The sequence below is a fragment of the Carcharhinus amblyrhynchos genome, chromosome 8 (assembly GCF_965287045.1).
Source record: "Carcharhinus amblyrhynchos chromosome 8, sCarAmb.v2.hapA, whole genome shotgun sequence".
In the NCBI taxonomy this organism is placed as follows: Eukaryota; Metazoa; Chordata; class Chondrichthyes; order Carcharhiniformes; family Carcharhinidae; genus Carcharhinus; species Carcharhinus amblyrhynchos.
The window spans coordinates 112,468,209-112,492,317 of NC_137331.1; the positions used below are offsets into that span (position 1 = coordinate 112,468,209).

General features: G+C 43.1%; 1 protein-coding gene across 1 annotated transcript in view; it reads right to left on the reverse strand.

Annotated features, from left to right (window-relative positions):
• Nucleotides 1–17,955: 17,955 nt before the first annotated feature.
• LOC145347086 (protein APCDD1-like) overlaps nt 17,956–24,109 on the reverse strand; it is a 37,000-nt gene continuing 30,846 nt past the window's right edge. The window contains exons 4-5 of the mRNA XM_080194997.1: nt 22,579–22,900; nt 17,956–19,213 (exon numbers count right to left, since the gene is read on the reverse strand). Of these exons, the coding sequence (XP_080051123.1) occupies nt 18,756–19,213; nt 22,579–22,900 (780 nt within the window). The 3' untranslated portion in view covers nt 17,956–18,755. The remainder of the gene's footprint in view (nt 19,214–22,578; nt 22,901–24,109) is intronic.

Consider the following 24,109-nt stretch of genomic DNA (forward strand, 5'->3'; position numbering starts at 1 on the left):
TTTGGATGCCCCTCTCCAGAGATCGGAAGACTGTGGACTGAGAGTCTGGATGGTCAAGTGTGAGTTTTTCCAGTCCTCTGTTGGATATTTGAGACATGTTTGATGTAACTGCCCTTCACAAATCTAAGGTTAATGAGGAAAGAATTCTGAACTAACATCTAACCTGGAACCCTGCTACTTCAGGAGATTGACCTGTCAGGGCGTCTTCTGTGGGGGCTCAGAATGATCATTCTGCCACCATTGAGAAAGTTGGTGTTAGAGAAGCTACACAAGGGCCATTACAAAATCGTATGTGTGAAGGAAAACCAAGGTGTTATTAATGGTGGCCTGGATTGGATGCTGAAATTAAACAGAAAGCAGAACATGTTCTTCGTTTGCGAAGGTAAGAAACCTGCCACCCTTAACACAGTTGCATTCATGGAAATGGCCTGAAGAGGCTTGGCATGTGGATTTTGGAGGACCTTCTGAAGGGCACGTTCTTGGAAATGGTCAGTGCTCCCAAAAGGCAGCCAGAGATCACTGTGATGTCATCTAATTAATCAAAGAAAACTATCAAGAAGCCAGGGGGAAAATTTAATTGGTTTTGATCCCCTAAATAACTACTAAGTGATAATGGAACTCAGGTTTCCCTCAAGGATTTGCAGGTTTCTTATAAGAGAATGGTATTCAACACATTACGTCCAAACTGTATCATCTTGCTGCTGTTAGGCTAGCAGAATGTTTTGTCCAAGCCATGAAATATACCTTGAAAGCAACTGGGGAACTAGCTTGGCTGATCAAACATCTTAACAAATTCCTTCTAGTGTACAGGAATACCGCAATTCCATGACCAAGACCCCTCCTGCATTACTAATGATGAAGAGATGACTATGATCAATATTGGATTTGTTGAAACCTCTGAAAACTAAAGAGATCATACAACAGCGACAACATGGACAAATGGCAGGAAAGTAAAGCAAAAGATTTTCCAGTAAGGACCAGGGGTTTTGGCTAGGAATTATTCCACAGGAGGGAAATGGGTTCCTGCCACAGGCACAGATCCAGACCTGTCCCTGGGTGGCACAGTAGTTAGCACTGCTGCCTCTCAGCGATAGTGACCCAGGTTTGATTCCGCCTCGGGTGACTGTGTGTGGAGTTTGCACATTCTGTCTGTGACTGCATGGGTTTCTGCTGGGTGTTCACGTTTCCTCCCACAGTTTAAAGATGTGTAGGTTAGATGGATTAGCCAGACTGAATGAGTGAGATTTATGGGATAGGGTATGGGGTGGGCCTGGGGGAGAAGTTCTTTCGGAGAGTTGAGGGGCCAAAAGGTCTCCTCCTATACTGTAGGAATTCCATGGTTCTAATTCTCTAATGGCATTGTGGGTCTACCCACAGTACGTGGACTGCAAGAAGGCAGCTCATCACCATCTTCCCTAGGGCAACTAGGGATGGGCAATAAATGCTGGACAGCCAGTGGCACCCATGTCCCATGAATGAATTTTTAAAAAAAAGTCTCATGCTGTCCAGACCGGAGATGAATTTATTTGGAGGAGACACACAGACCATTTAGTGACTGGGAGAACAGATTCGTCAAAATCGATATCTCTAGAGAATCCAGATTCAACGTACAAAGTCCTGATATGATCCTTCCTATAATCCTGACACCAACAGATACTTGAGGAAAGCAACACCTCATCTACTGATCAAATACTGAGACAACCACTAATCAATTCTGTATAAAACAGACACCACAGGTTACCACCTGTGTAAAGAAGATGCCAGAGGTTCGCTGTAAACTATTTCATCTGACTTGCTAATGGTGATTGTATTATTGACTCTTGTTCATGTTGAACTTGTTGGGAATGTTGAATTTGAGGGGGGAGGAAATGTTCTGTATTTGTATCAATTCTCATGGACTTGCTGTGTTCTGCTGTATTAATTTATTCACCGGAAGTGATGCCATCCATCCCTAGCACAGGAAACAGGCAGTGAAAAAGCAGCCACATTGGAGAACACACACCTGTAAATAAAGCTCCATAGTTTTAAATCCTCCATCCTCTCCAGCGTAATTGTGCTATGTACAACAATGACCTCTGCCAACTAGAAGGACAAGGGCAGCAGATGTAAGGGAACACCACCAACTGTGGAACTATTCAAACATGTCCCATGGCATGTCCTAACTATGAAATCTAAGCTTTAGCAAATTCGCTTAATGTCAAATTCATGATGAGATGAGCTTCTTTTAAGTGCTCAAACAGTGCTTTGAGGTGTCGTGGATGTTCTTTGCAGTTGGAACTAACCAACACAAAATCGTCACAACACATCGGTCCCTGAATAACTTCTATTGGTTAGTCTCTGAAATGTTGCGGGTGTATGGTTCATTCCGCACAGCATAACTTTACATTGAAGAAGATAATTTGGCATCAAGAATGCTGAAATTTTCTTTGCCCTCTTGGATGAAGGGATTTGCCAATAGCCCTTTTTGATAAATTCTGACCAACTCATTCAACACATTTCTCCAACCATGGTATAGGAAACAAATCTTTCTCGGTGATGGGCATTCACTTTCCTGTAGTCCACACAAAATCTTTGTGTTCCATCGGATCTCGGCATTGTTATGATAAACTCCAATCATTAGAACTCAAATCAATACTGTCATCTTGGAGCATATATCCAATTTCCTTCTGCACTTGTGATGGCTTTGCTGGATTTAACCTATTTGGATGTTGTTTTATTGGAACTATTCCCCCCCCATATCTACATCATGCATCATAATCCCCTTTCTGCCTAGTTTATTCTCACAAATACATTTATAAGACTGCAGTAACACTTCCAATTTGCCTTGGGTCTTATCTGGAAGATAACTTCACCAGTTGTTTAAAATTTTCAGTAGTTCCTCATTACCCAAATGAATTAGAGGGAAGTCATGTCAGAATTTAACCCTTCTTCTTTTCCATACTTCATTATAACCAAGACCTCCTGCTTATCTTCACCACCTCCTCTACCCTAGTACCTCTTAAGCATGTTAATATGGCATACTTTGTGAGATTTATGTCTACGTAGTGTGCGTATCAGATAAGTTATTTCACTCCGTTTTCTTTCAATTTGATACAGTCCACTAAACCTAAGTTTTAGTGGTTCATCTGACACAGGCAATAGCACCAGCACTTTCTCCCCTGTTACAGGACTATAAATCAATGCTTTCTTATCAGCCATTGCTTTCATTTCTTGCTGTGCTAACTTTGTATGTTTACTTGCTACCTCACAAGCGCCATTCAGTCTTTCTCTGAAATTCGATATAGTCCAAAGGTGTAGTCTCTGATTCTTACTTAATACCTTTTTTTGGATTAATTTCAGCAGTCCTCTAACTTTTATGTCCATAAACCAATTCAAAAGAACTAAATCTTGTAGAATCATTTGGTATATCCCTCATAGCAAATAGTAAAAACGGAGCCCCTAGGCGTATGAACAAATGGTGAATTGAGGGATATAAGCGCTTGGCCTAGATAGGTAAACGTGATCAGTGCAGGCTTGGAGGGCTAAAGGGCCTCTCCCAGTGCCATCCTGTTCTTTGTTCTTTTGTTCTTCATTGTCCTAATCATGTGGGTAATCTTAACAATGCATTCTCATCATTGTGTTCAAAGTTTGATGCTACCTCTCTAATTCTCCCTGTGATTCTGAATGATATGCTGATGATTTATATTGTTTTATTTCCAAGCTATTCATGACTTTAAATAATCCTCATGTAAAATTTGACCCTTGACCTGTTTATCTCTTCCAGTAAGTCATATCTAGTGAGGAACTTGGTTAGTTCCTCTTCCGCTCTCTTGGTTGTAATGGTTTGATAAATTTGTTATAATTTGGAAGCAATCTGTTGAGATTCCGTCAATCTCTTTGAACTAAACACATCTGTTTCTTTTCCTTCATATCTGTCGTCTTCATTCAGCTTACTAACTATAATATCAGATAACCTTATCTCACTTTTCTCATTCTCTGCTCTTAACTCTTCCTCTTGGCTCATCTACTATGCCTATAGTCTAGGTACCAAACAAACAGGAAACACCCCAGGGTGGCCCATTTACAATTATTCTGTAGCTTGATTTTCTATCAGCTGTTCAACCACAGTAGGCATCACTATTAATGTTTTTATCCTTTCCTGGAATGAATTAAATCCTTGCAATGGGCAATGTTCCACCCACTCGTAAAAACCCCATCTCCTGTCTTCATGCCACTCAAATTTATTTTCATCAGAGGGTTTTTTAAACCTCTCTGTGAATACATGAAAACCAAAACCTCTTCCTTCACTATCCCTTCTGAACAGCAACATGCCTTCATCCCACAATATTCAGGATTGACTGACCCCTGTATCTCTTAAAAATTTAATATCTTTCTCCATTCCACTCTGTAAACATGAGAAGTTTTTCCCTTCATGTACAAAATCTTTAAACATATCAGCCACCTGCTATTCACTTTGTCCCTGTACAAGTTGTGTGCACACTTTAACCCCTATTGTTTGTTCATTTCTGTGTACAAATCCTACCACTCTATCTTGTTTCCCAGTCTCTGATTCAATACTTACTTTATGACTAATTTTTTCACATAGAGAGGGTGGTGAGTGTCTGGAACAAGCTGCCAGAAGTAGTAGTAGAGGCGGGTACAACTTTGTCTTTTAAAAAACATTTAGACGGTTACGTGAGTAAGATGGGTTTAGAGGGATATGGGCTAAATGCGGGCAATTGGGACTAGCTTAATGATTAAAAACTGGGCAGCATGGACAAGTTGGGCCAAGGCCCTGTTTCTGTGCTGTAAACCTTTATAAGTCTATGATTAATAATTCAAACCAGTTTACCATTTAATTCCCAGCACAATGATTTTCTATGACTCAGTTTATTACAATGAGAGCATCTAACTTTCCTCATACCCTTCATTCCCTCAGCCCCATTTTGTTTTCACTTTGAGGTGAAGTTTCCTTGGAATTTTTAACCTCTCTCCCTCTCAGTTATAGAATCATAGACCCCTACAGTGCAGAAAGAGGCCCTTCGGCCCATCGAGTCTGCACCAACCACAATCCCACCCAGGCCTTATCCCCATATCCCTACATATTTTACCCGCTAATCTACACATCTCAGGACACTAAGGGGAAATTTTAGCACGGCCAATCAACCTAACCCGCATATCTTTGGATTGTGGGAGGAAACCCACGCAGACACAAGGAGTATGTGCAAACTCCACATAAACAGTGACCTGAGCCAGGAATCGAACCTAGGTCCCTGGAGCTGTGAAGCAGCAGTGCTGACCACTGTGCTATCATGTCACCACTTGACTGCCCTTTCTCGCACCTTCCTCTTTCCTATCTTTCTCGGATTTAAAAGTGTGTTGGGGGAGAAAAGGCTTTGCCCTGTGTACTGTCTCATAGCCGTCAGCAAGCTCTGCAGTTTGTCTTGCAATTTTAACTCTTTACTCCTCCATGTGTATTCTTATCAGGGCAGGTAATTAACCTTTAAATTCTTCCACCAGAATTACTTCCCTAAAAGTTGCTTCTATTTTTAATGCTCTAACCCACCTATCAAAATTACTTTGAACCCTTTCAAATTTAATATGGATGATGTGGACTGGGATGGGCACAATAGGAACGCCAGGTTAAAGTCTAACAGATTAATGAACTAGCTGAATCTGGTTGCCTCGCGCTCACTGTAGATTTTTAGTCCTGATTTTCATATATTTAAATTTCCCAGTTCCCATGGTGGGATTTGTACTGTTAATTAGTGCAGAAACGTAAGCACTGTGCTCCTGTCCCGCATCCTGATGATGTGATGATATTCCTTAAATACATGAAAAACAGGGCAGCACGATGGCTCAGTGGTTAGCGCTGCTGCCCCACAGAACCAGAGACCCTGCGTTGATTCCCAGTTTGGCTCCTTGTCTGTGTGGAGTTTGCATATTCTCCCCGTGTCTGCATGGGTTTCCTCCGGGTGCTCCAGTTTCCTCCCACAGTCAAAAGATGTGCTGGTTAGGTGCATCGGCCATGCTAAATTTTCCTTCAGTGTACCCAAACAGGCACTGGAGTGTGGCGGCTAAGGGATTTTCACAGTAATTTCATTGCAGCGTTAATGTAAGCCTTGCTTCTGACATTGATAAATAAAAAACACTATTGTGTAATAGCAGATGGATTTGCAATAATGATTGTCATTGTTGTAAACTGGCAGGTTGTGGCATCAAATCTGAGGGCTTGAGGTGTACATACAACACTTGCAGCAGTTGTGGTCCTTGTCTGTGACAAGCACCTGGTTAAAGTGGGTGAAGGTATTTCCTCAGAGACTAAAGTTTTCCAGAGGAACCAGACTGCATTACCTTTAGGTGCCATCTTGTGGCCAGTTTAGGAACAGCTTGATGCATTTGAGATCATGTTGTGTTTGCTGTCTTGTTGGTTTAGTATTAATGATAGTGGTATCTAAATGGTGTGTAAGTGAACAGATAATTTATCTTGGCCAAAATAATTTCTCATAATAAACTATAAAGTTCTGCAGCTTTTGGACCAAAAAGATTGCACAAATTTCAGCTTGTTATACACTTAGGTAGCTGTAATAGGTATGTCTTTAATTCCCTCTTCACTTCAAGGATACTCTCCATCATGTGTGTCATTGCTACCATGTTAGATGGGATAGACTTTGAACAGATCTAGCAATTCACACCTGGGCTCTGGGCCAACAGCAGCAGTAGAATTGTACTTGACTGCAATCTATTACCTCATGGCCTGGTATATCCCCCGCTCTGTAATTACTACCAAGCCAGGGGCTCAATCCTGGTTCAATGAAGAGTGCAGAAGGGCATTCCAGTAGCAATACCAAAAAATGAGCTGTCAACCTGGTGAAGCTACAAAACAGGACTACCTGCATGCCAATCAGCAAGTGATAGAGCTAAGAGATCCCACGGCCGATGGATTAGATCAAACTTTGCAGTTCTGCCACATCCAGCCAAGAATGGTGGTGGACAACTAGAGGAGGAGACTCTACAAATTTCGCCATCAATGATGAAGGAGCCCAGCACACCACTACAAAAGATAAGGCTGAAGCATTTGTAACATTCTTCAGTCAGGAGTGCTGAGATCCATCTCAGCCTCCTATGGAGGTCCCCACTATCACAGATATCAGTCTTCACCCAATTCAACTCACTCCATGTAAGATCAAGAAACGGCTGAATTCATTGGATACCACAAAGGCTATGATATTGAAGACTTGTGCTCCTGAAATAGCTGTGCCCTTAGCCATGCTGTTCTAGTACAGCTAAAGGGAAGTCGTGTCTGACAAGTTTACTGGAGTTCTATGAGGATGTGTCTAGGGTGGTGGATAGAGGAGAGCCAGTGGATGTGGTCTGTCTTGATTTTCAGAAGGCGTTTGACAAGGTGCCTCAAGAGGTTATTGCAGAAGGTCAGGGGACAGGGAGTTGGGGGTAGGGTGTTAGCGTGGATAGAGGATTGGTTGTCAAATAGGAGGCAGAGAGTGGGGGTCAATGGGTGCTATTCGGATTGGCGGATGGTGACTAGTGGAGTGCCCCAGGGGTTGGTGCTGGGGCCTCAGCTATTTACCATTTATATAGATGATCTGGAGTAGGGAACCGAGTGTAGGGTGTCGAAATTTGCTGATGACACCAAGACTGGTGGAACGGCAAATTGTGCGGAGGGTGTGGAGAATCTGCAGAAGGATCTAGATAGGCTGGGCGAATGGGCCAGGAAATGGCAAATGGAATTTAATGTTGGCAAGTGCGAGGTGGTCCACTTTAGTAGGAATAATGGTAGGAAGGATTATTACTTACGGGGCGAAAAACTGCAGCAGGCGACGGTGCAGAGGGACCTCGGGGTCCTTGTGCATGAGTCGCAAAAACCCAGCTTGCAGGTGCAGCAGGTGGTCAGGAAGGCAAATGGGATGCTGGCCTTCATAGCGAGGGGGATTGAATATAAAAGTAGGGAGGTCTTGCTGCAGCTGTATAGGGCATTGGTGAGGCCGCAGCTGGAGTACTGTGTGCAGTTTTGGGCGCCGTACTTGCGCAAGGATATTTTGGCCTTGGAGGGAGTGCAGAGGAGGTTTACGAGGCTGATGCCGGAGTTGAGGGGGTTGAGCTATGAGGAGAGGCTGAATAAACTAGGCTTGTACTCGTTAGAGTTTAGAAGAATGAGGGGAGATCTCATTGAGACGTATAAGATGATGAATGGGATGGATAGGATAGAGGTGGAGAGACTCTTCCCGCTCAGAAAGGATAGTAGGACTAGGGGGCACAGCCTCAAGATAAAGGAGGGGGCGGTTTAGAACGGAGTTGAGGAGGAACTTCTTCACTCAAAGGGTGGTGAATCTTTGGAATTCTCTGCCCGTTGAAGTGGTGGAGAATATTTTTAAGACGCGGGTTGATGGGTTTTTGATAAGAGAGGGGATTAAGGGTTATGGGGAGAGGGTGGGAATGTGGAACTGAGCCACGACAGATCAGCCATGATCTTATTGAATGGCGGGGCAGGCTTGAAGGGCTAGATGGCCTACTCCTGCTCCTATTTCTTATGTTCTTAAAACACTAGCATCTACTTGGCAATGTGGAAAATTGCCCAGGTACGAGCTCTACACAAGAAACAGGACAAATCCAACCTGGCCAATTATCACCCTATCCGTCTGCTCTCAATCATCAGTAAAGTGATGGAACTGCTAATAATTGCATGATTGACTCTCCCTCCTTTTGGTTTGTTTTACGGAATCTAAAGCACTTGGTGATTACCAGGAGTTTTGGTAAAAAATGTGCTTGCAGTGTGTCAACAATCTGCTTGTACGTTTTAGTGCTAGGCTTATCAGGTTGCTCTAAACTAGCCCCACCATTACACTCCGGAAAGTGGGGACATAATATCTTCAGCTATTTGCCTAAGCAAAGTGGTCAAAATGCTTGGTACAAGAGCTCCGTTCAATGATGCTGAGAACTCCTCCCAGTGGGCTTCCCATGTGCACGCTTCGCAACCATATTTCCAGCAACCACCTTGATTTTTCCTGCACGCAGGTATCTAATTGAGCTTCAGCCTCTTGGTTAGCACAGCCAGCTCTATAATCTACTTGCTTTAGTTAGAAACAAGCTTTATTGCTAGTGTGTAATCTGTTCCATGGCTGCTGCTGCTGCTTCTCTGTTTCCTGCGCTTAATCTATCACCTCATTTCCAGTGCTTACACTGGTACAGCAGCGCTGCAGTGAGCAAATAGGAATAAATACGAATATGTAACAGATACTCTCCACTTGCCTGGATGAGAGCAGCTCCAACAACACTCCAGGACAAAGCAGCCCACTTGGTTGTCAGAATGGGAATCAGATGATCTACAGTATTCACTGTAAAGGACAGATGACTGGGTGAATGAGCCCCTTGAACTTTTTAGGCTATTTAATGAGATCATGGCTGATCCTTAACTCCCTGTACTTTAATACATCAAATGCAGAGTTAAAATTAACAGTTGATCCAGCACCAATTATCATTTAGAATCCTACAGTGCCATTTAGCCCATCGAGTCGGCACTGACCACAACCGCATCAATCCCTGTAACCCCCATGTATTTACATATTCTAATTTCACTTCTGGGGTGTGGATTCCAACAACAAACTTTTGCCAAGAGAACATATTTCAAATGACACCCAACTGGGGGCCTGGATTATCAAGCGGAATCCTGTCCTTGCCTGACGTCCACAGACACACACCTTCCAACAAAAGTCACTGCAGAAGAAAACCTCTACCCATCTCCATGTCAATATGCAAAAGGCAACAAGGTCCCCTGGAGTGCCCCAACACTGACCAAGGGCAAAGCTGGCTTCAAGCTTCACTCAGTGCCACATACAGCAAGATTATCATCTTATATTTGTGGAAGAGTTTCAAACCCGAGTTAGTTTTATATTTATAATGGATTACTGATACCACTCTACAGATGCCTTAAACTGATAATAATAGTAATTTTCCCATCCTGAGCTATGACTTAATCCCACTGGAATCCAGGACTCTTTTTTAACTATCGCCACTTAGTAACTCATGTTCCGAGGTCAAAATGCTATTAACAGTGGAAAGAGTGAAGATGAGAGTGTTTTACTTAAGATAAGAATTACATATATATGTGCCCCAGAAGCCCGGGTACATTTAGCAGTGGCTGGTAGGGCGGTTAAATGAAAGATCATGAACTTAATCTATAAGCCTTGAACTATCTGCATTACTCTCTCATTTGCCCTCTTCATAGCTAAACTGCACATTGTAGCTGGAGGCTGTAAAAAGAAAAATGGACAAAAAACATGGACTTACAGAACATGGAATAAGATAAGACTAACTCCTATCCCTGAACAAAATGTAAGCAAATAAGTACAAGATCTCTGGAAAACATTGAACATGATTCCAAGATATGGGAAATTAGATTTTTAAAAAGTTCTGACTATAATACACTCATACATACACCCTGTACAAGCCAGAAGCGCCTGCTGTGAAAATTTGATTTAAAGAGTATCATAGCTGCAGTGCCTCAGAACTCCACTAGAGTGTCTGCTCACATCATGTGGTAAAGGTTTAATCCAATCAGGCTATCAATCCAGGTTTAGAGTTACTATCTGGGATAAATTGCAGGAGGATTTTGTTGTGCTTGCGTTCATTTCTCAGTCCCAAAATACCTCATTAGTTTGTGTTGAGATTGGGAACCTTTCACTGAAAATAAATAGCTAGACAAGAATTCTCACTGTGTTTAGTTTGGTTACAAGGTGTATATAAATTTGGATATAACCATGTTATGATTTATTATGTTGACTTACAGATTTGTACTGTAACTATTACTGTGCCTGTACTGGTTATGCCTATTATAGAATCCCTGCAATGCAGAAAAGGCCATTTGGCCCATTGAGTCTGCGCCAACTCTCTGAAAGTGCATCTCTTCCCCCCCCCCCACTGTCCTATCCCCACATGTTTCCCATGGCTAATCCATCTAACCTACATATCTTGGAGCACTAAGGGACAATTTAGCACAGCTAATCCACCTATCCTAACCTGCACACCTTTGGGTTGTGGGAAGAAACCAGAGCACCAGAGGAAACCCACGCAGACATGGAGAGAACGTGTAAATTCCACACAGACAGCCACCCGAGGCTGTAATTGAACCCGGATCCCTGGAATTGTGAGGCAGCAAGTGCTAACCACTGCCACTGTCCTGCCTTTGTGCCACCATGTCACCCTTAATGTATTTTCAGGTTGTCTGCTTTGGCAGGAAGAATAGAAAAGCAGTATTTTATGTAAGTAGAGAGAGACTGCAGAATACTAAAGGACTGTTTTGGAATAAGTTGTGGTTTGTATTTTTACTACGTGAGACTGTAGTGGCTAATTTTACTCCTACTGGCTCTGAAATTAGTTAAAATACAAATCTGTTTAACTCTGTCAGGGAACTAACATTTTTCTAATTCTGTCTGAAATGCAGTTCTTACTGTAAGTAATTAGAGAGGTGATTTCAATAGATACGGATGTTCAAATGTTCTGCTTTGATTTGTACCTCACTGCACTTTGTTTAGAAATGTTCCTTTGCTGATCTCTGAACTATTCTATCAGAAAACAAGCAAGTGTTCAACACCAGACGGGGCTTGATATCCTGTTTATTTTTCCCCATTCCTTATATTGGAAAACTGCTTCAGCTCAATACCTTCCATTAGTCCCCCTCAAACCACTAATGAATAACTCTAAAATGTAGTTAAATGATCCAATTAAACTGCCAGACCAGTGTAATTATAGCATGTTATGTTTGCATAGGCACTTTTCCATTCTAAACTCGTGTTAGGAATCTACAATGGAAATATAAAGGTAAGTACAAAATGTATGACTTTAAAATAGGGACTGAATTACATGTGGCCCAAATACCTTGAGGCCTCTCAAACTGCATCCAAAGACTACACTTGGTCTTAACTTCAGTGTACCACCTTTTGGGTGATTGACAAATAAAACAATTACAATCTTAGGTCTCTCTGCACATTTACTATTACATTTTTATGTTAAATTCTTGTGTCCTCATTTATAAAGTGACTCTTCTCAGGCTGTGTTTAAGGTGTCAGTCTTGACGTGGTAGCATTCACCCACTCAAGGTATTCGAGCACTGAGGGAATGCTGTCTTCTAAAGCCTCACTTTCCCTCTCAGATGGCTGTGTAGTGGCACAGTGGTTAGCACTGCTGCCTTACAGTGCCAGGGACCCAGATTTGATTCCCGGATTCCCCTGTATGTGTGGAGTCTTGCACGTTCTCCCTGTGTCTGCATGGGTTTCCTCCGGGTGCTCCAGTTTCCTCCCACAGTCTGAAAGATGTGCTGCTTAGGTCATGCTAAACTCTCTCAGTGTACCCGAACAGGCGCCTGAGTGAGGAAGCTAGTGGATTTTCACAGTAACTTTGTTGCAGTGTTAATGTAAGCCTACTTGTGACACTTTGTGTAAGGTTCCATGTCACTATGCTGAAGAATATTGAGAGAATTCTCCCTGCTGCTCTGTCTAAATTTATCCCTCTGCTAGCATCACTATATAATCATTTCTGTCTGAAGGGGCTTTCTGTCTGCAATTTGGTTGCTGCTTTATTCTTTGTTGCAACAGCAGCAGTAATAATACAGTGGCTTGAAAGTCCTATGGGATGTTCAGAGATAATAAAAGGCATTATATCAATCCAGATTCTTTCTGTCTAATTGCATTGCCCCCAGCTTTCTGACCTGAAGGACAGTGCAAGTAGACATCACAGATTTACATTAGAAGTTTCTGTCAGACATATCAACATCATTATTTACAATGGAAGCAAGATTATAAGGGCAGAATGTACACATTTAAAATTAGGCACTTGTGGTGATTGCCCCTTTAAGGGCAACATAGACCATGTGACCCTTGCCCTGCTGTGTTGCCCTTAAAGGGGAACACAGCAGGGGAAACACAGGATTGCTTCATCCTGGACCACATACCCAGCTGCCCTGTAACCCGGCTCCTTCTGCAGACTGCACTTGGCTATGTGCTTGTGAGTTTGTGCAAAATGGGCAACAGTGTAAGATGGGAGATAGCGAATTGCCAAATGTTCTACATCTCTCCTGGTTATTATTTGCATTCTAGTCAACAGAAATAAAATACAGGAGAGATGCAAATGAAGTGGCCAATTTGTTACCACCCGTTTTACAGTATCCTCGCAATGTCAAAATGACCATCCTGCAAGTTGTGAAAGTTGACAAGTATGCGTATGTCAGTCAATCTGTGTGTGTGTGTGCGCGTGTGTGAGTTACAGGTACAGATACCTTTTGTAATTATCTACAGGAGGAAAATCTCTGTTATCTTGCATAGAACACTACAGCACAAACAGACCGTTCGGCCCGCAAGTTGCGCCAATCATATCCCTACCTACCAGGCCTATCTATAACCCTCAATCCCATTAAATCCCATGGTCCAGGAATGGGCGGTGCCGGATAACCAAATCTTCCGGCTAACTGAGACGTGAGTCCCACGGTTTCATCCAATCAGAAAGCTCCAGGGTGATCACGTGTGCGTACAAGATGTGTAAATCTAGCGAGTGGTGCCAAGAGCAGATGCTGCTGCAGAACCGTGGGAGGCTGAGACCATTGTGAGAGCAGGCTGTCAATAACCAATGTGTTTGGACAGTTCCAGTCAAATACCTGACAGACCCAAGGCAGAATTCCAGTTACTACAGAACTCTGCTTGGTAGAGAGCCAGATAACAGCACTGTTACTGCTCAAGCTTAAATCAATCCATTGATGGATGTAATGCTTCCAAATAAAACTTCTAAGAAGAAAAGCATTTTGCCTGTCTCACAAAAGTAATTGACCATAAAATACCAAAATGTAAAGCTAGCATTGTTTAACTCTGTCAGCGGTATTCCAGGTAACGTTCCTCTGTCCTACCAGGTCAATGTTTTAATATCGTTGATCATTTCATCATCTGTGCTTTAGTTAATTCTAGCAATATGTTCCTTCCTGTAATCAGAATTTGTTCAGTTCCTTTTTTTCCTCAGGGAAATTAATTGAGTCACATTGTATTAACAGAGCTTTGTATTTTGTCACAGTACCTTGACAATTCAATTACTTTCCCTTACCTCCTGTTTAGCTATGAAAGCAGATATTATTTGGTGCGAGTTAGGAGGGTGGCACAGTGATCAGCACTGCTGCCTCACAGCTCCAGGGACCTGGGTTCGCTTCCAGTCTTGGGTCTGTGTGGAGTTTGCACATTCTCCCTGTGTCTACATGAGTTTCTTCTGGGTGATCTGGTTTCCTCTCTCTCTCCAAAGCTCTGCAGGCTATGTTGATTGACCATGCTAAATTGCCCCTTAGTGTCCCAAGATGTGTAGGTTAGATGGATTAGCCATGGGAAATGAGTGGGGTTATGAGGATAGGGTGGGGAAGAGGGCCTGGGTTCTGAGTCAGATAGACTGTGCAAGTTCAGTGGGCTGAATGGCCTCCTGCAATATAGGGATTTAATGGTGCTAAGTTAAGATAGGAATCTACAAATCTGCATAGAGCGTTCTGCTTGCATAACTTCTCCCTCAGTCCCACTTATTTCCTTCAAATAAAAGGTGGCCCATGTTGCGTGGTCCTGGTTTTCTCTGTCATTTTGTGGAATATGAGGAACATTATTTGTACCGGTCCTATTCTCAGGTCCCCTCCCTCACCGCTTTTCCTGTTGCGTTGGTGACTGCTTTGCTGCCATTTCATTTTGCTTTCACTCTGAATCGGCAAACTTAATTGGGTGGAATCTTCCGTCTGTTCACACCGGCGGGATTTTCCGATCCTGCTGCAGTGAATGGAGATTTGGCTGAATGCCAAATTCTCCATGCTCATTTGCAGTGGTGGTGGGGTGTAAGCATTTGTTTTTCCTTTCAATTTCTACATTTCTCTTGCTTCACCCGATCTATTCCCAACCATTCCTTGACTTCTCTGTCTCATCTGGGGGATAGGCTATCAATTGGGGCAGAACGGTGGCATAGTGGTTAGCACTGCTGCCTCACAGCGCCAGGGACCCAAGTTCGATTCCTGGATTGGGTCACTGCCTGTGAGGAGTTTGCACGTTCTCCCCGCGTCTGCATAGGTTTCCTCCGGGTGTTCTGGTTTCCTCCCACAGTCTAAAAATGTGCTGGTTAGTTTGATTGACCATGCTAAATTGACCCTAACTTCTGGGGGGGATTAATGGAGTAAATATGTGGGGTTATAGGAATAGGGCCTTGGTGGGATCGTTATCAATGCAGGCTTGATGGGCTGAATGGCCTCCTTCTGTACTATAGGGATTGTATGATATACTACAAATCCATTACATTCTATTCTCCCAGTTTTTCCTTCTTTGTTATATTTATTTGGAAGATGCAAACTTCAACCTTCCTTATGCTTGTTTCCGATATGTCTTTTCCCTCACTGAGGATTCCCCCTTAACCTTGTTAATGATGCCCTCACTGTGTCCATTCCATTTCATGCACTTCTGCTCTCACCCCTACCTGTCACAATCATGTTCCCCTTGTTCTCATTGTACTTAATGGATCATTCTGTGCGGTTTCCATCACTGCTAACATGATGTCAACCCCAAGCCTCTTCCACTGACCAACCTGTTCGACATCTAAAAGTGACTGTGACTCCTCCATGATACCCTGGTTCACTACTAGGTCATTCCCTCCCTTTCCATTGGTACCTTTCCATGCAATGTACGAGATACAACAGTTCTCTTTTACCTCCTCACTCTCTAAGGCTCCAGATACTCCCTCCAGGTAAAACAGCGAGTTTCTTGTACTTTGTTCTATTTAGTGTACTGTATTCACGGCTCTAGATGTATTCTCCTCTGCACTGGGGAAACCAAAGGCAGACTTGGTGACTGCTTTGCGGAATACCACCTCTTAGTCTACAAGGTGGACTCTGAGCTTTCGGTTGTCAATCATTTTAATATCTGCCTTGCTTCCACTCTGAACTTCCTGTCCTTGACTTGTTCAAATCTCATCTTTTACTTAGGACCTTTTTACAGTATTTCTGGACTCAAAATTGAATTCAACAATTTCAGAATTCTGTCCCAATTTTGCTTCATTTTTCTCTTTGCTGAGTGACATTTCTCCCTCTCATGTTGCTCTCATATCCTTTAATTTGTTTTCAAAGGGCAGCTTTCAGGCTCCTGCCATTCACACCTCTTCTAGGCACATCTTTTGTTTCTTATAGAGTACGTAGGAGTGAAGAATGGACAGGGTGCAGAATATAGTCATAGCCTTGGGTGTAGAGAAAGATCAACTTAATATCAGATAGGTCCATTCAAAAGTCTGATGGCAGCAGGGAAGAAGCTGTCCTTGTGTCAGTTGGTACGTGATCTCAGACTTTTGTATCTTTTGCCCGATGGAAGAGAGAATGTCTGGGGTGCATAGGGTCCTTGATTATGCTGGCTGCTTTTGTGTGGCAGCGGGAAGTGTCAGGTAAGTCAGTAGGTGGGAGGCTGGTTTACGCAATGGACTGGGCTACGTTTCCAATCCTTTGTAGTTTTTTGTGGGCATGGTCAGAACAGGAGCCATACCAAGCTGTGATGATACATCCAGAAAGATGTTTTCTATGGTACACCAGGGAGGTGGTATCTGCTGTGGACCTGTTGCAGCATAGGCAAACTGTAGTGGATCCGGGCAACCTGGGAGACTGGAGTTGATGCGTGCCATGACTAACCTTTCAAAGTACTTTGGAAAGAGCCACCAGGCGGTAGTCATTAAGACACGCTGCCTTCTCTTTGGCACAGGGATGATGGTCATCTTCTTGAGGCAGGTGGGGACTTCAGATCGATGTTAGGAGATGTCTGTAATTATCCCCCGGCAGCTGGTCTGTGCAGGATCTGACTGCTTGTCTGAATACCCCATCCAGGCCAGTTGCTTCCTGTGGGTTAAATTTCAAGAAGGTTGATCTGACGTCTGTGATGGTGACCTTGGATATAGGCTCGGCCGAGGCTTGCTGGGTGGATGATGTCCTCTCACTGACCTCTTGCTCAAAACAGGCATAGAATGTGTTGAGCCCACTGGGGAGGGGTATATTTTTGCTGGCGATTCTACCTGCCTTCATCTTGTTACGTCTTGTAGACCTTGCCATAATCAGTGAGTGTTTGTGTGGCGAGCCTAGGACTCTAGTTGGATCTGGTACAGTCTCTTGGCATCTTTAATTGTTCTCTGTAGATTGTATCTGGATTTCTTGTATAGGTCAGAGTTGCCTAACTTGTACGCCTCAGACCTGGACTTCAGTACACAGTGGATATCCCTGTTCATCCGTGGGTTCCAGTTAGGAACCAAACAGATTTGCATCTTTGGCAAACGCATTAAGTTATACCATTTGTATTAATGTCTGCTCAAACTGCAATGGACAGCAACTGTTTTAAGTGAAGATATTTCAGATAGCTTTATTAATGTTGCACATGTTTACGAGTGCCAGTGTATGTTTTGTTTCTTTGATTAATTTTTGAGCTTATCAAAGCGAGGGATTTTAACAGACAGGAATGGAAAACCTCCCATTTTGGGCATCCCACACCTCATATATTCCTAAGTCCTTATCACAAGGTGTCGAAGTGTTTTGTGACACTAAACTAAATATTGGGACATGATTTGAACAACATGCTCGCTGGCACAAATGCACAATTATGGAATACCATTTGCAATTTGAGAAAACCATGAACCTGATCTGAAGCTTAGAACATAGAACATAGAACACTACAGCACAAACAGGCCCTTTGGCCCACGAGTTGCGCCAATCACATCAACACCTATCTATAACCCCCAATCCCATAAAACCCCATATACTCATCCAGAAGTCTTTTAAAAGACCCCAGCGAGTTCGCCTCCACCACCACTGACGGCAGCCGATTCCATTCACTCACCACCCTCTGAGTGAAAAACTTACCCCTAAGCTTTTTGTGCTTTCTATAGAAATGACCAAGGAAAATGGAGCAGCAGGCAGACAACAGATTTAGACCGGGAAATAGTTCAACAACATTATAATGATTTACTTATACAGTTGCCCAAAACACACTTTTCAAAAATATGTGCTTAATTGTGATTTCTAAAACCGTAAGAAAATGAATGATGCCAAAAGTTTAAAAAAAACAAGTCCAGTAAAAACAAGTCTGGTGACATGGAATATAAATAATGTCGAACCTATACCTAGATTTTTAACAAAGTAACCGATTAACAAGTGCCACACAAAACCCACAGCAGAAATATTGTTACCTGTAATAGAAATTAAACTTGTATCCATGTCAAGAAAACTAAAATATAGAAATGGTATTTTCTTGATGCCTTAATTAATTCCTTATGTATTTTTAACTGATGTTCCTGTTTATGGAAGACAGTAGCTCCTTTATATCTGTTAGCCATAATTTGTTTTTTACAACTCCATACTCAAATATACAAAGACTATTCAATTTACTGATTAAAAATACCCTCTGGAGTTACCTGAAGCATATAGTCACTGGGGGCAGAATACTACAGATGACATTAGCTTGAATATACTTGGCAAACTATATACATTTTTACAGTGCATGCCGGCTAAAACCTTCCATCGTAATAAAGTGCTATTACTGTTGTGCAGTAGGTGCTACATGTTCCGTGCCTGAAACTGACTGGAGAGAGTTCAGAGTGGAAAATTGATGCTGACGCCCTCAAATGGGGGAACAGTATTTCGGCGTTGAAGTGCGTCAGGTAAATAAACTGTCTGGATGGCGAAAAGAATTCGAGTCAAAGTTTTCCATCAGAGAAGCCACGGCAAGGCGAGGTTGTGCTCAGTGGAAGATGTGCTTGATCACAGAAGGCAGCGCACAAATAAACAGTAACACAAAAGCACCGTCAGAGCGGTAATTTCTCTGGGATCCATTGTCGATTGATTTTCCTCGGATGCCATCCTCCATTGACTCATCCGGCCCGACCGCAGATGCAGCACACTGGACTAAAGGAGCCTGATAAGATGTGGCCCTCTTCTCTGGCCTGTCTGGACTGGATCCATCACTAGGTCTTTGCCCGTTGAACAGAAGGTATCGTCCTTTGGAGTCCTGTTCCATCTTAAAGAGCTCGTACTCAGTGTGAGGCAGGCGTATCCCCAAAGCCACGCAGCCATTGGTATGAGTGACGTCCTGCTCCACTCCTACGTGCCAGGACCCTTCAACACCACAGCCATTGCCATTGAATACATTGAGGAGTGATGCAGTAGCACTATCCATTGGTGTCACCTTCATATGGTTCACTAAAACAAAAAGATCATGCCAAACAATCAGTATTAAATGAAACCAGTTTTGCTCAAACAACATTAGGTGGCAATAAGTGACGGAGAGATCAGGACATTAATCATGATCTAGATGAATGGCGGGGCAGGCTTCTATTTTCTATGTAGGATATTTCAGATTGGTTTATTAATGTTTATCCATTTATTTCTTAGTCAGAAGTAAGGCCTACGTTAACAGTGCAATGAAGTCACTGTGAAATTCTGCCACACTCCAGCGCCTGTTTGGGTCAATGCACCTAACCAGCCACGTCTTTCAAACTGTGGGAGGAAACTGGAGTGTCTGGAAGAAACCCATGCAGACATGGGGAGAATGTGCAGATTCCACACAGACAGTGACCCAAGCTGGGAATCGAACCCGGGTCCCCGGCGCTGTGAAGCAGCAGTGCTAACCACTGTGCCACCGTGCCGCCCCCATAGTGGGAGGGTTTGCAGGTTTCAATGTGTTTTTTGTTTCTTTGATTCATTTTTGTCCTTGTCAAAGTGAGGGATCTTAATAGTCAGGAATAGAAAACTTTGGGCATCCAATATCATCCTGAAATATCCCAGGCGTATATAATATAATTTAGATGTTGGGTGGAGATCATTCTACTCTAATCCAACAATTGTTACACAGTGCGGTAAGAATGCATTTAAACTGGCACTCATTATTTTTCCCTCTGCCTTTATTTTAACACATGTTTGGGAACGCATGCTTTTATTCTGCGCACATTACAGCTAACGTACAACTGAAGGGGTAAGAAAGAATACCTTTAACATTGTTCGGCCACATGTCAGACTGCTAACGATGTACTTATAAAAAAACCTTGAAAATTTGGCTAAAGCCTGCCGACTTCTATTGATCTTTGTTAATGTGTACACAGCTCTAAGGGGCCGGCACAGTGGTTAGCACTGCTGCCTCACAGTGCCAGAGACCCAGGTTCAATTCCAGCCGTGGGTGACTGTGTGGAGTCTGCACATTCTCCCCATGTCTGCGTGGGTTTCCTCCCACAGTCCGAAAGACATGCTGGTTAGATGTATTGGCCATACTAAACTCCCCCTCGGCGTTCCAAGGTAGGGGGTTAGTAGGTAAATTTGTAGGATTAGAGGATGAGCCTGTTTAAAAGTTGGTACATACTCGATGGGCTGAATGGCCTCCTTCTGCACTGCAAGGATTCTATGATTTTGGTCTGATTAGAAATGGAATGCACCCTGAAGCCGGTGTGACATCCTGTGCACATAATGACAATCATTCTGCTTTGTGGAATGCCATTAAATGCACACATTCTCTGTCTCCTAAGGTGCCAACCCCTTAAGGGGCTTAACACCACCATTAAATAAATATTAAGTCATGCTTGTTATGCATGGCTTATATACTCAAGCACATAATTATGGTCCTTTTGAAATCCTTCTGTGCTTTGGGTAACAGAAGAATTATGAAGATCAAGTGGTTTGAATTTGCAATGGTAGGAATCAGTCTGGAAAGAGTGACTTGGACACATGGCAACATCTAATGCTTTTGCCTCCAGTGTTTGAATGCCTGTATTGTGCAATAAAGTAACATTCAGTTGTTCCAATGCTATAGTAGATTGAATGCCAACAAGTGCAGTACATTTTTGGCAGCCCATTGTAGCCTGATCTTAACCATTCATCATGGGATATTAGCATTGTGGTGGGATTGTGCCATATTCAGTTTTGCACACTCAGGCACAGGAACAGTGTTATGGTGGCTTTAATGTTCATGTGAATGTGTGCTAGATCATAGAACCCTACAGTGCAGGAAGAGGCCCTTCGGCCCATCGAGTCTGCACCAAACCCAATCCCACCCAGGCCCTACCCCCATATTATACCCACTAATCCCCTCTAACCTACACATCCCTGGACACTAAGGGGAAATTTCTTAGCATAGCCAATCAACCTAACCTGCACATCTTTGGACTATGGGAGGAAACCGGAGCACCTGGAGGAAACCCATGCAGACATGAGGAGAATGTGCAAACTCCACACAGACAGTGACCTGAACCGGGAATTGAACCCAGGACCCTGGAGCTGTGAAGCAGCAGTGCTAACCACTGTGCTACCGTGCCACCCTAAGTGCTCACACTGCTGTTTGTGACAAGTGCACTTTCCCCTTTCGAACAGCCTTTGGTCTTCTGCAATCTACTTGCTTGAGGTGAAAATAAATAACTCACGTGGAGTAATTAATGAGTCTGGAGCCTCAGCAGCCGGGGTTGCCAACTGCCCAGGCTGTCCAAGAGCCCCCAGAAATGCAAGCTTATTCCTCAGGGGTTTGCACTGAGCAGCCCAGGGGAAAACAATCATGGCGTTATTGAAACAAAAATCAGTTTGACATTTTCTTTGAACATTTTGTACACTGGTTATAAAAATATTGAAAATGAGAAAGGAATGTTGTTTTAGCTGACTGACAATCAAGAATAATCCAAAATGCTTTCAAATTTCAGTGTGCTTTGAGGAGGGATATGTCGGTGACCAGTGGTGGAAGCACTGGTCAGGACAGGTAAAGACACAATGCCATCTGAATCTATACAACCAATATTTGGTAGCCATATCAGCAGCACAGATCATGTGCACACTACAAACAGTGTGTGTATAGGTAGGAGGGGTGGGTTGCCTTGGGTACTCAGATTGCTCTGGATTGGACAAGTTTGGATTCGTATAATCTCAATGGGGTTCACAGTCAAGAATATGAATTGATCAACCTAGTGTTACCTTTAAGTTGTTTAACCTCGTCTTAACTACATTGCTTTGGGGAACTCTGCAGAAGGTGGCGATCGGTGGTGGGATAGACAGGCACAGGGGTTGATTGATGAGGTGGGGGGACCTGACATCCAAGGGAGAGGGGGTGATAGTGGCGCGGTAGGAAATCTCCCAGTACAGTGGAAGATCAGGGCGCCTGTGCAATGGCACCCCTCAAGCTCAGCAGCCGGCTTCCCCAGCGAACTCAGGCTCCACCCTGCCCTCTGCTGGCAGGGATCATATCCCTGCCAGCAGATTAAATTCATGCATTGTCTGTATCTATAAAGACTTGATTACCTGTTAAGACTCACATTCCAACTATGACCTTGCACTAAATGCCATAAGATTGCAACTTGCCCAAAAGACCAACGTAATTCTCCCCCAGTTTCTCGCTTGTTCGGCACTTAGAATTTTTTTTGTAAGATTGCGCCCAAAGTGTTTGAGCAATTTGTGGCTATATCAACCAGTGTGTGTATAGGCAGGAGGGGTGGGTTGCCTTGGGTATTGAGATGATGCTATTGCTCTGAATGGGACAAGTTCTGATTTGTATAACCTCAATGGCATTCACAGTCAAGAATATGACTTGATGTTACCTTTAAATACAAACTCTGTTCCTCCCATGACTTTAGTCGAGGGGATTCCTCGGCTGTAACGGCCCTTGGCGTAGATGGTGAAAGTTGGATGCTTGCACACGGGGTCCGAGAAATGGTAATAATGTCCTTCCCAAGTGTTGTTGTTGTCATGGAATATGAAGTGGCGGGTGAGGAAGAGTACCTCTGGCCGCACCTCACACCGCTGGCTCGCCCACTGGCCGTGCAGTCCTACAGTCAAGTCTGGCTTTGGAGGTAGAATGGGAGGATGATGCTCATTTGATCGATAGATTATCCGACAGGCCATGCAGGAATGATCGTGATTCTGAAATGACAGAAGTTGAAATCCTAGGTGATAAATTATGGAATTAGATTTAACTTTGGTCAATGCATATTTCATTGCTGTTTTATGAACTTTAGGTTGCGGTGGCTGTCATGTTTCCTGCATTACTACATTAGGATTACAAATGAGATTGTATAAAGTAGTTATTTTTTAATTCAAAATAAATGTGAGCATGTGACCTCTAATTGACCAATTGATTTTACCCAGTGATGAACTGGTTGCATTGGACTGGGGCTTAGGTCAAATCCTATTGAAATCCCAGTGCCAGATTTAACACCTGAACACAAAGGGAGAGGCTACTGTTCGCTATTGGAGACTTAGTGAGTCAGAAAACCTGGACACATGGAGGTAGTATGTCCTTGGGACAATGAAAGGAAACAGCCGGGAAAGGGATGTTCTCAGTTAGCTACCAGGCGGAATGTGGATGAGAGAGTATTCTCTGGTTGTAGAACGTCTTTAGCCTATGCTTAACCCTTTCTCCAACTGCGTTGTCTGTATCTATAAAGACTTGATTACCTGTTAAGACTCACATTCCAACCATGATCTTGCAATTGAGTCTGTATCTATGTATGCCCTATTTGTGAACACAACTCTCCACTCACCTGAGGAAGGAGCAACACTCTGAAAGCTCGTGCTACCAAATAAACCTATTGGACTTTAACCTGGTGTTGTGAAACTTCTTACTTATGAACTTCAGCAGAATTTTCAAAAACTGCAGAACAAAATTTAATACTCAGTTTGGTGATCTCTACAAAAGGTTAATGCATCTGCATGTTCACCAAGGAGGGATGCAGTAAAATAGAAACATAGAACATTACAGCACAGTACAGGCCCTTCAGCCCTCAATGTTGCACCGAGCTATGTCCAATTCCAAGATCAAGCTATCCCCTCCCTATAATTCTGGCACAGAATGCCGAGAACAACTAAGTCTTGTTTTCTGGTTAGTAAATCCAGTCCTTTGTATAACTCTCCCATTAATGCTGCGATTCCCACCCTGATAAATTTGCTTTCCTTGTTACAAAATGGTCTGGTTATATTTATTTGACCGTATACAATCATTAATTATAAAGCGGCCAAAGCACAGTCCTTAATGAATGTGCAGTTGATGTAGGTAGGAAATATTTTCCCCCTAACTCATCTTGGAGAAACTCTATCAGTTCCATCTTGCACAAATTGATCCAAAAAGGTTGA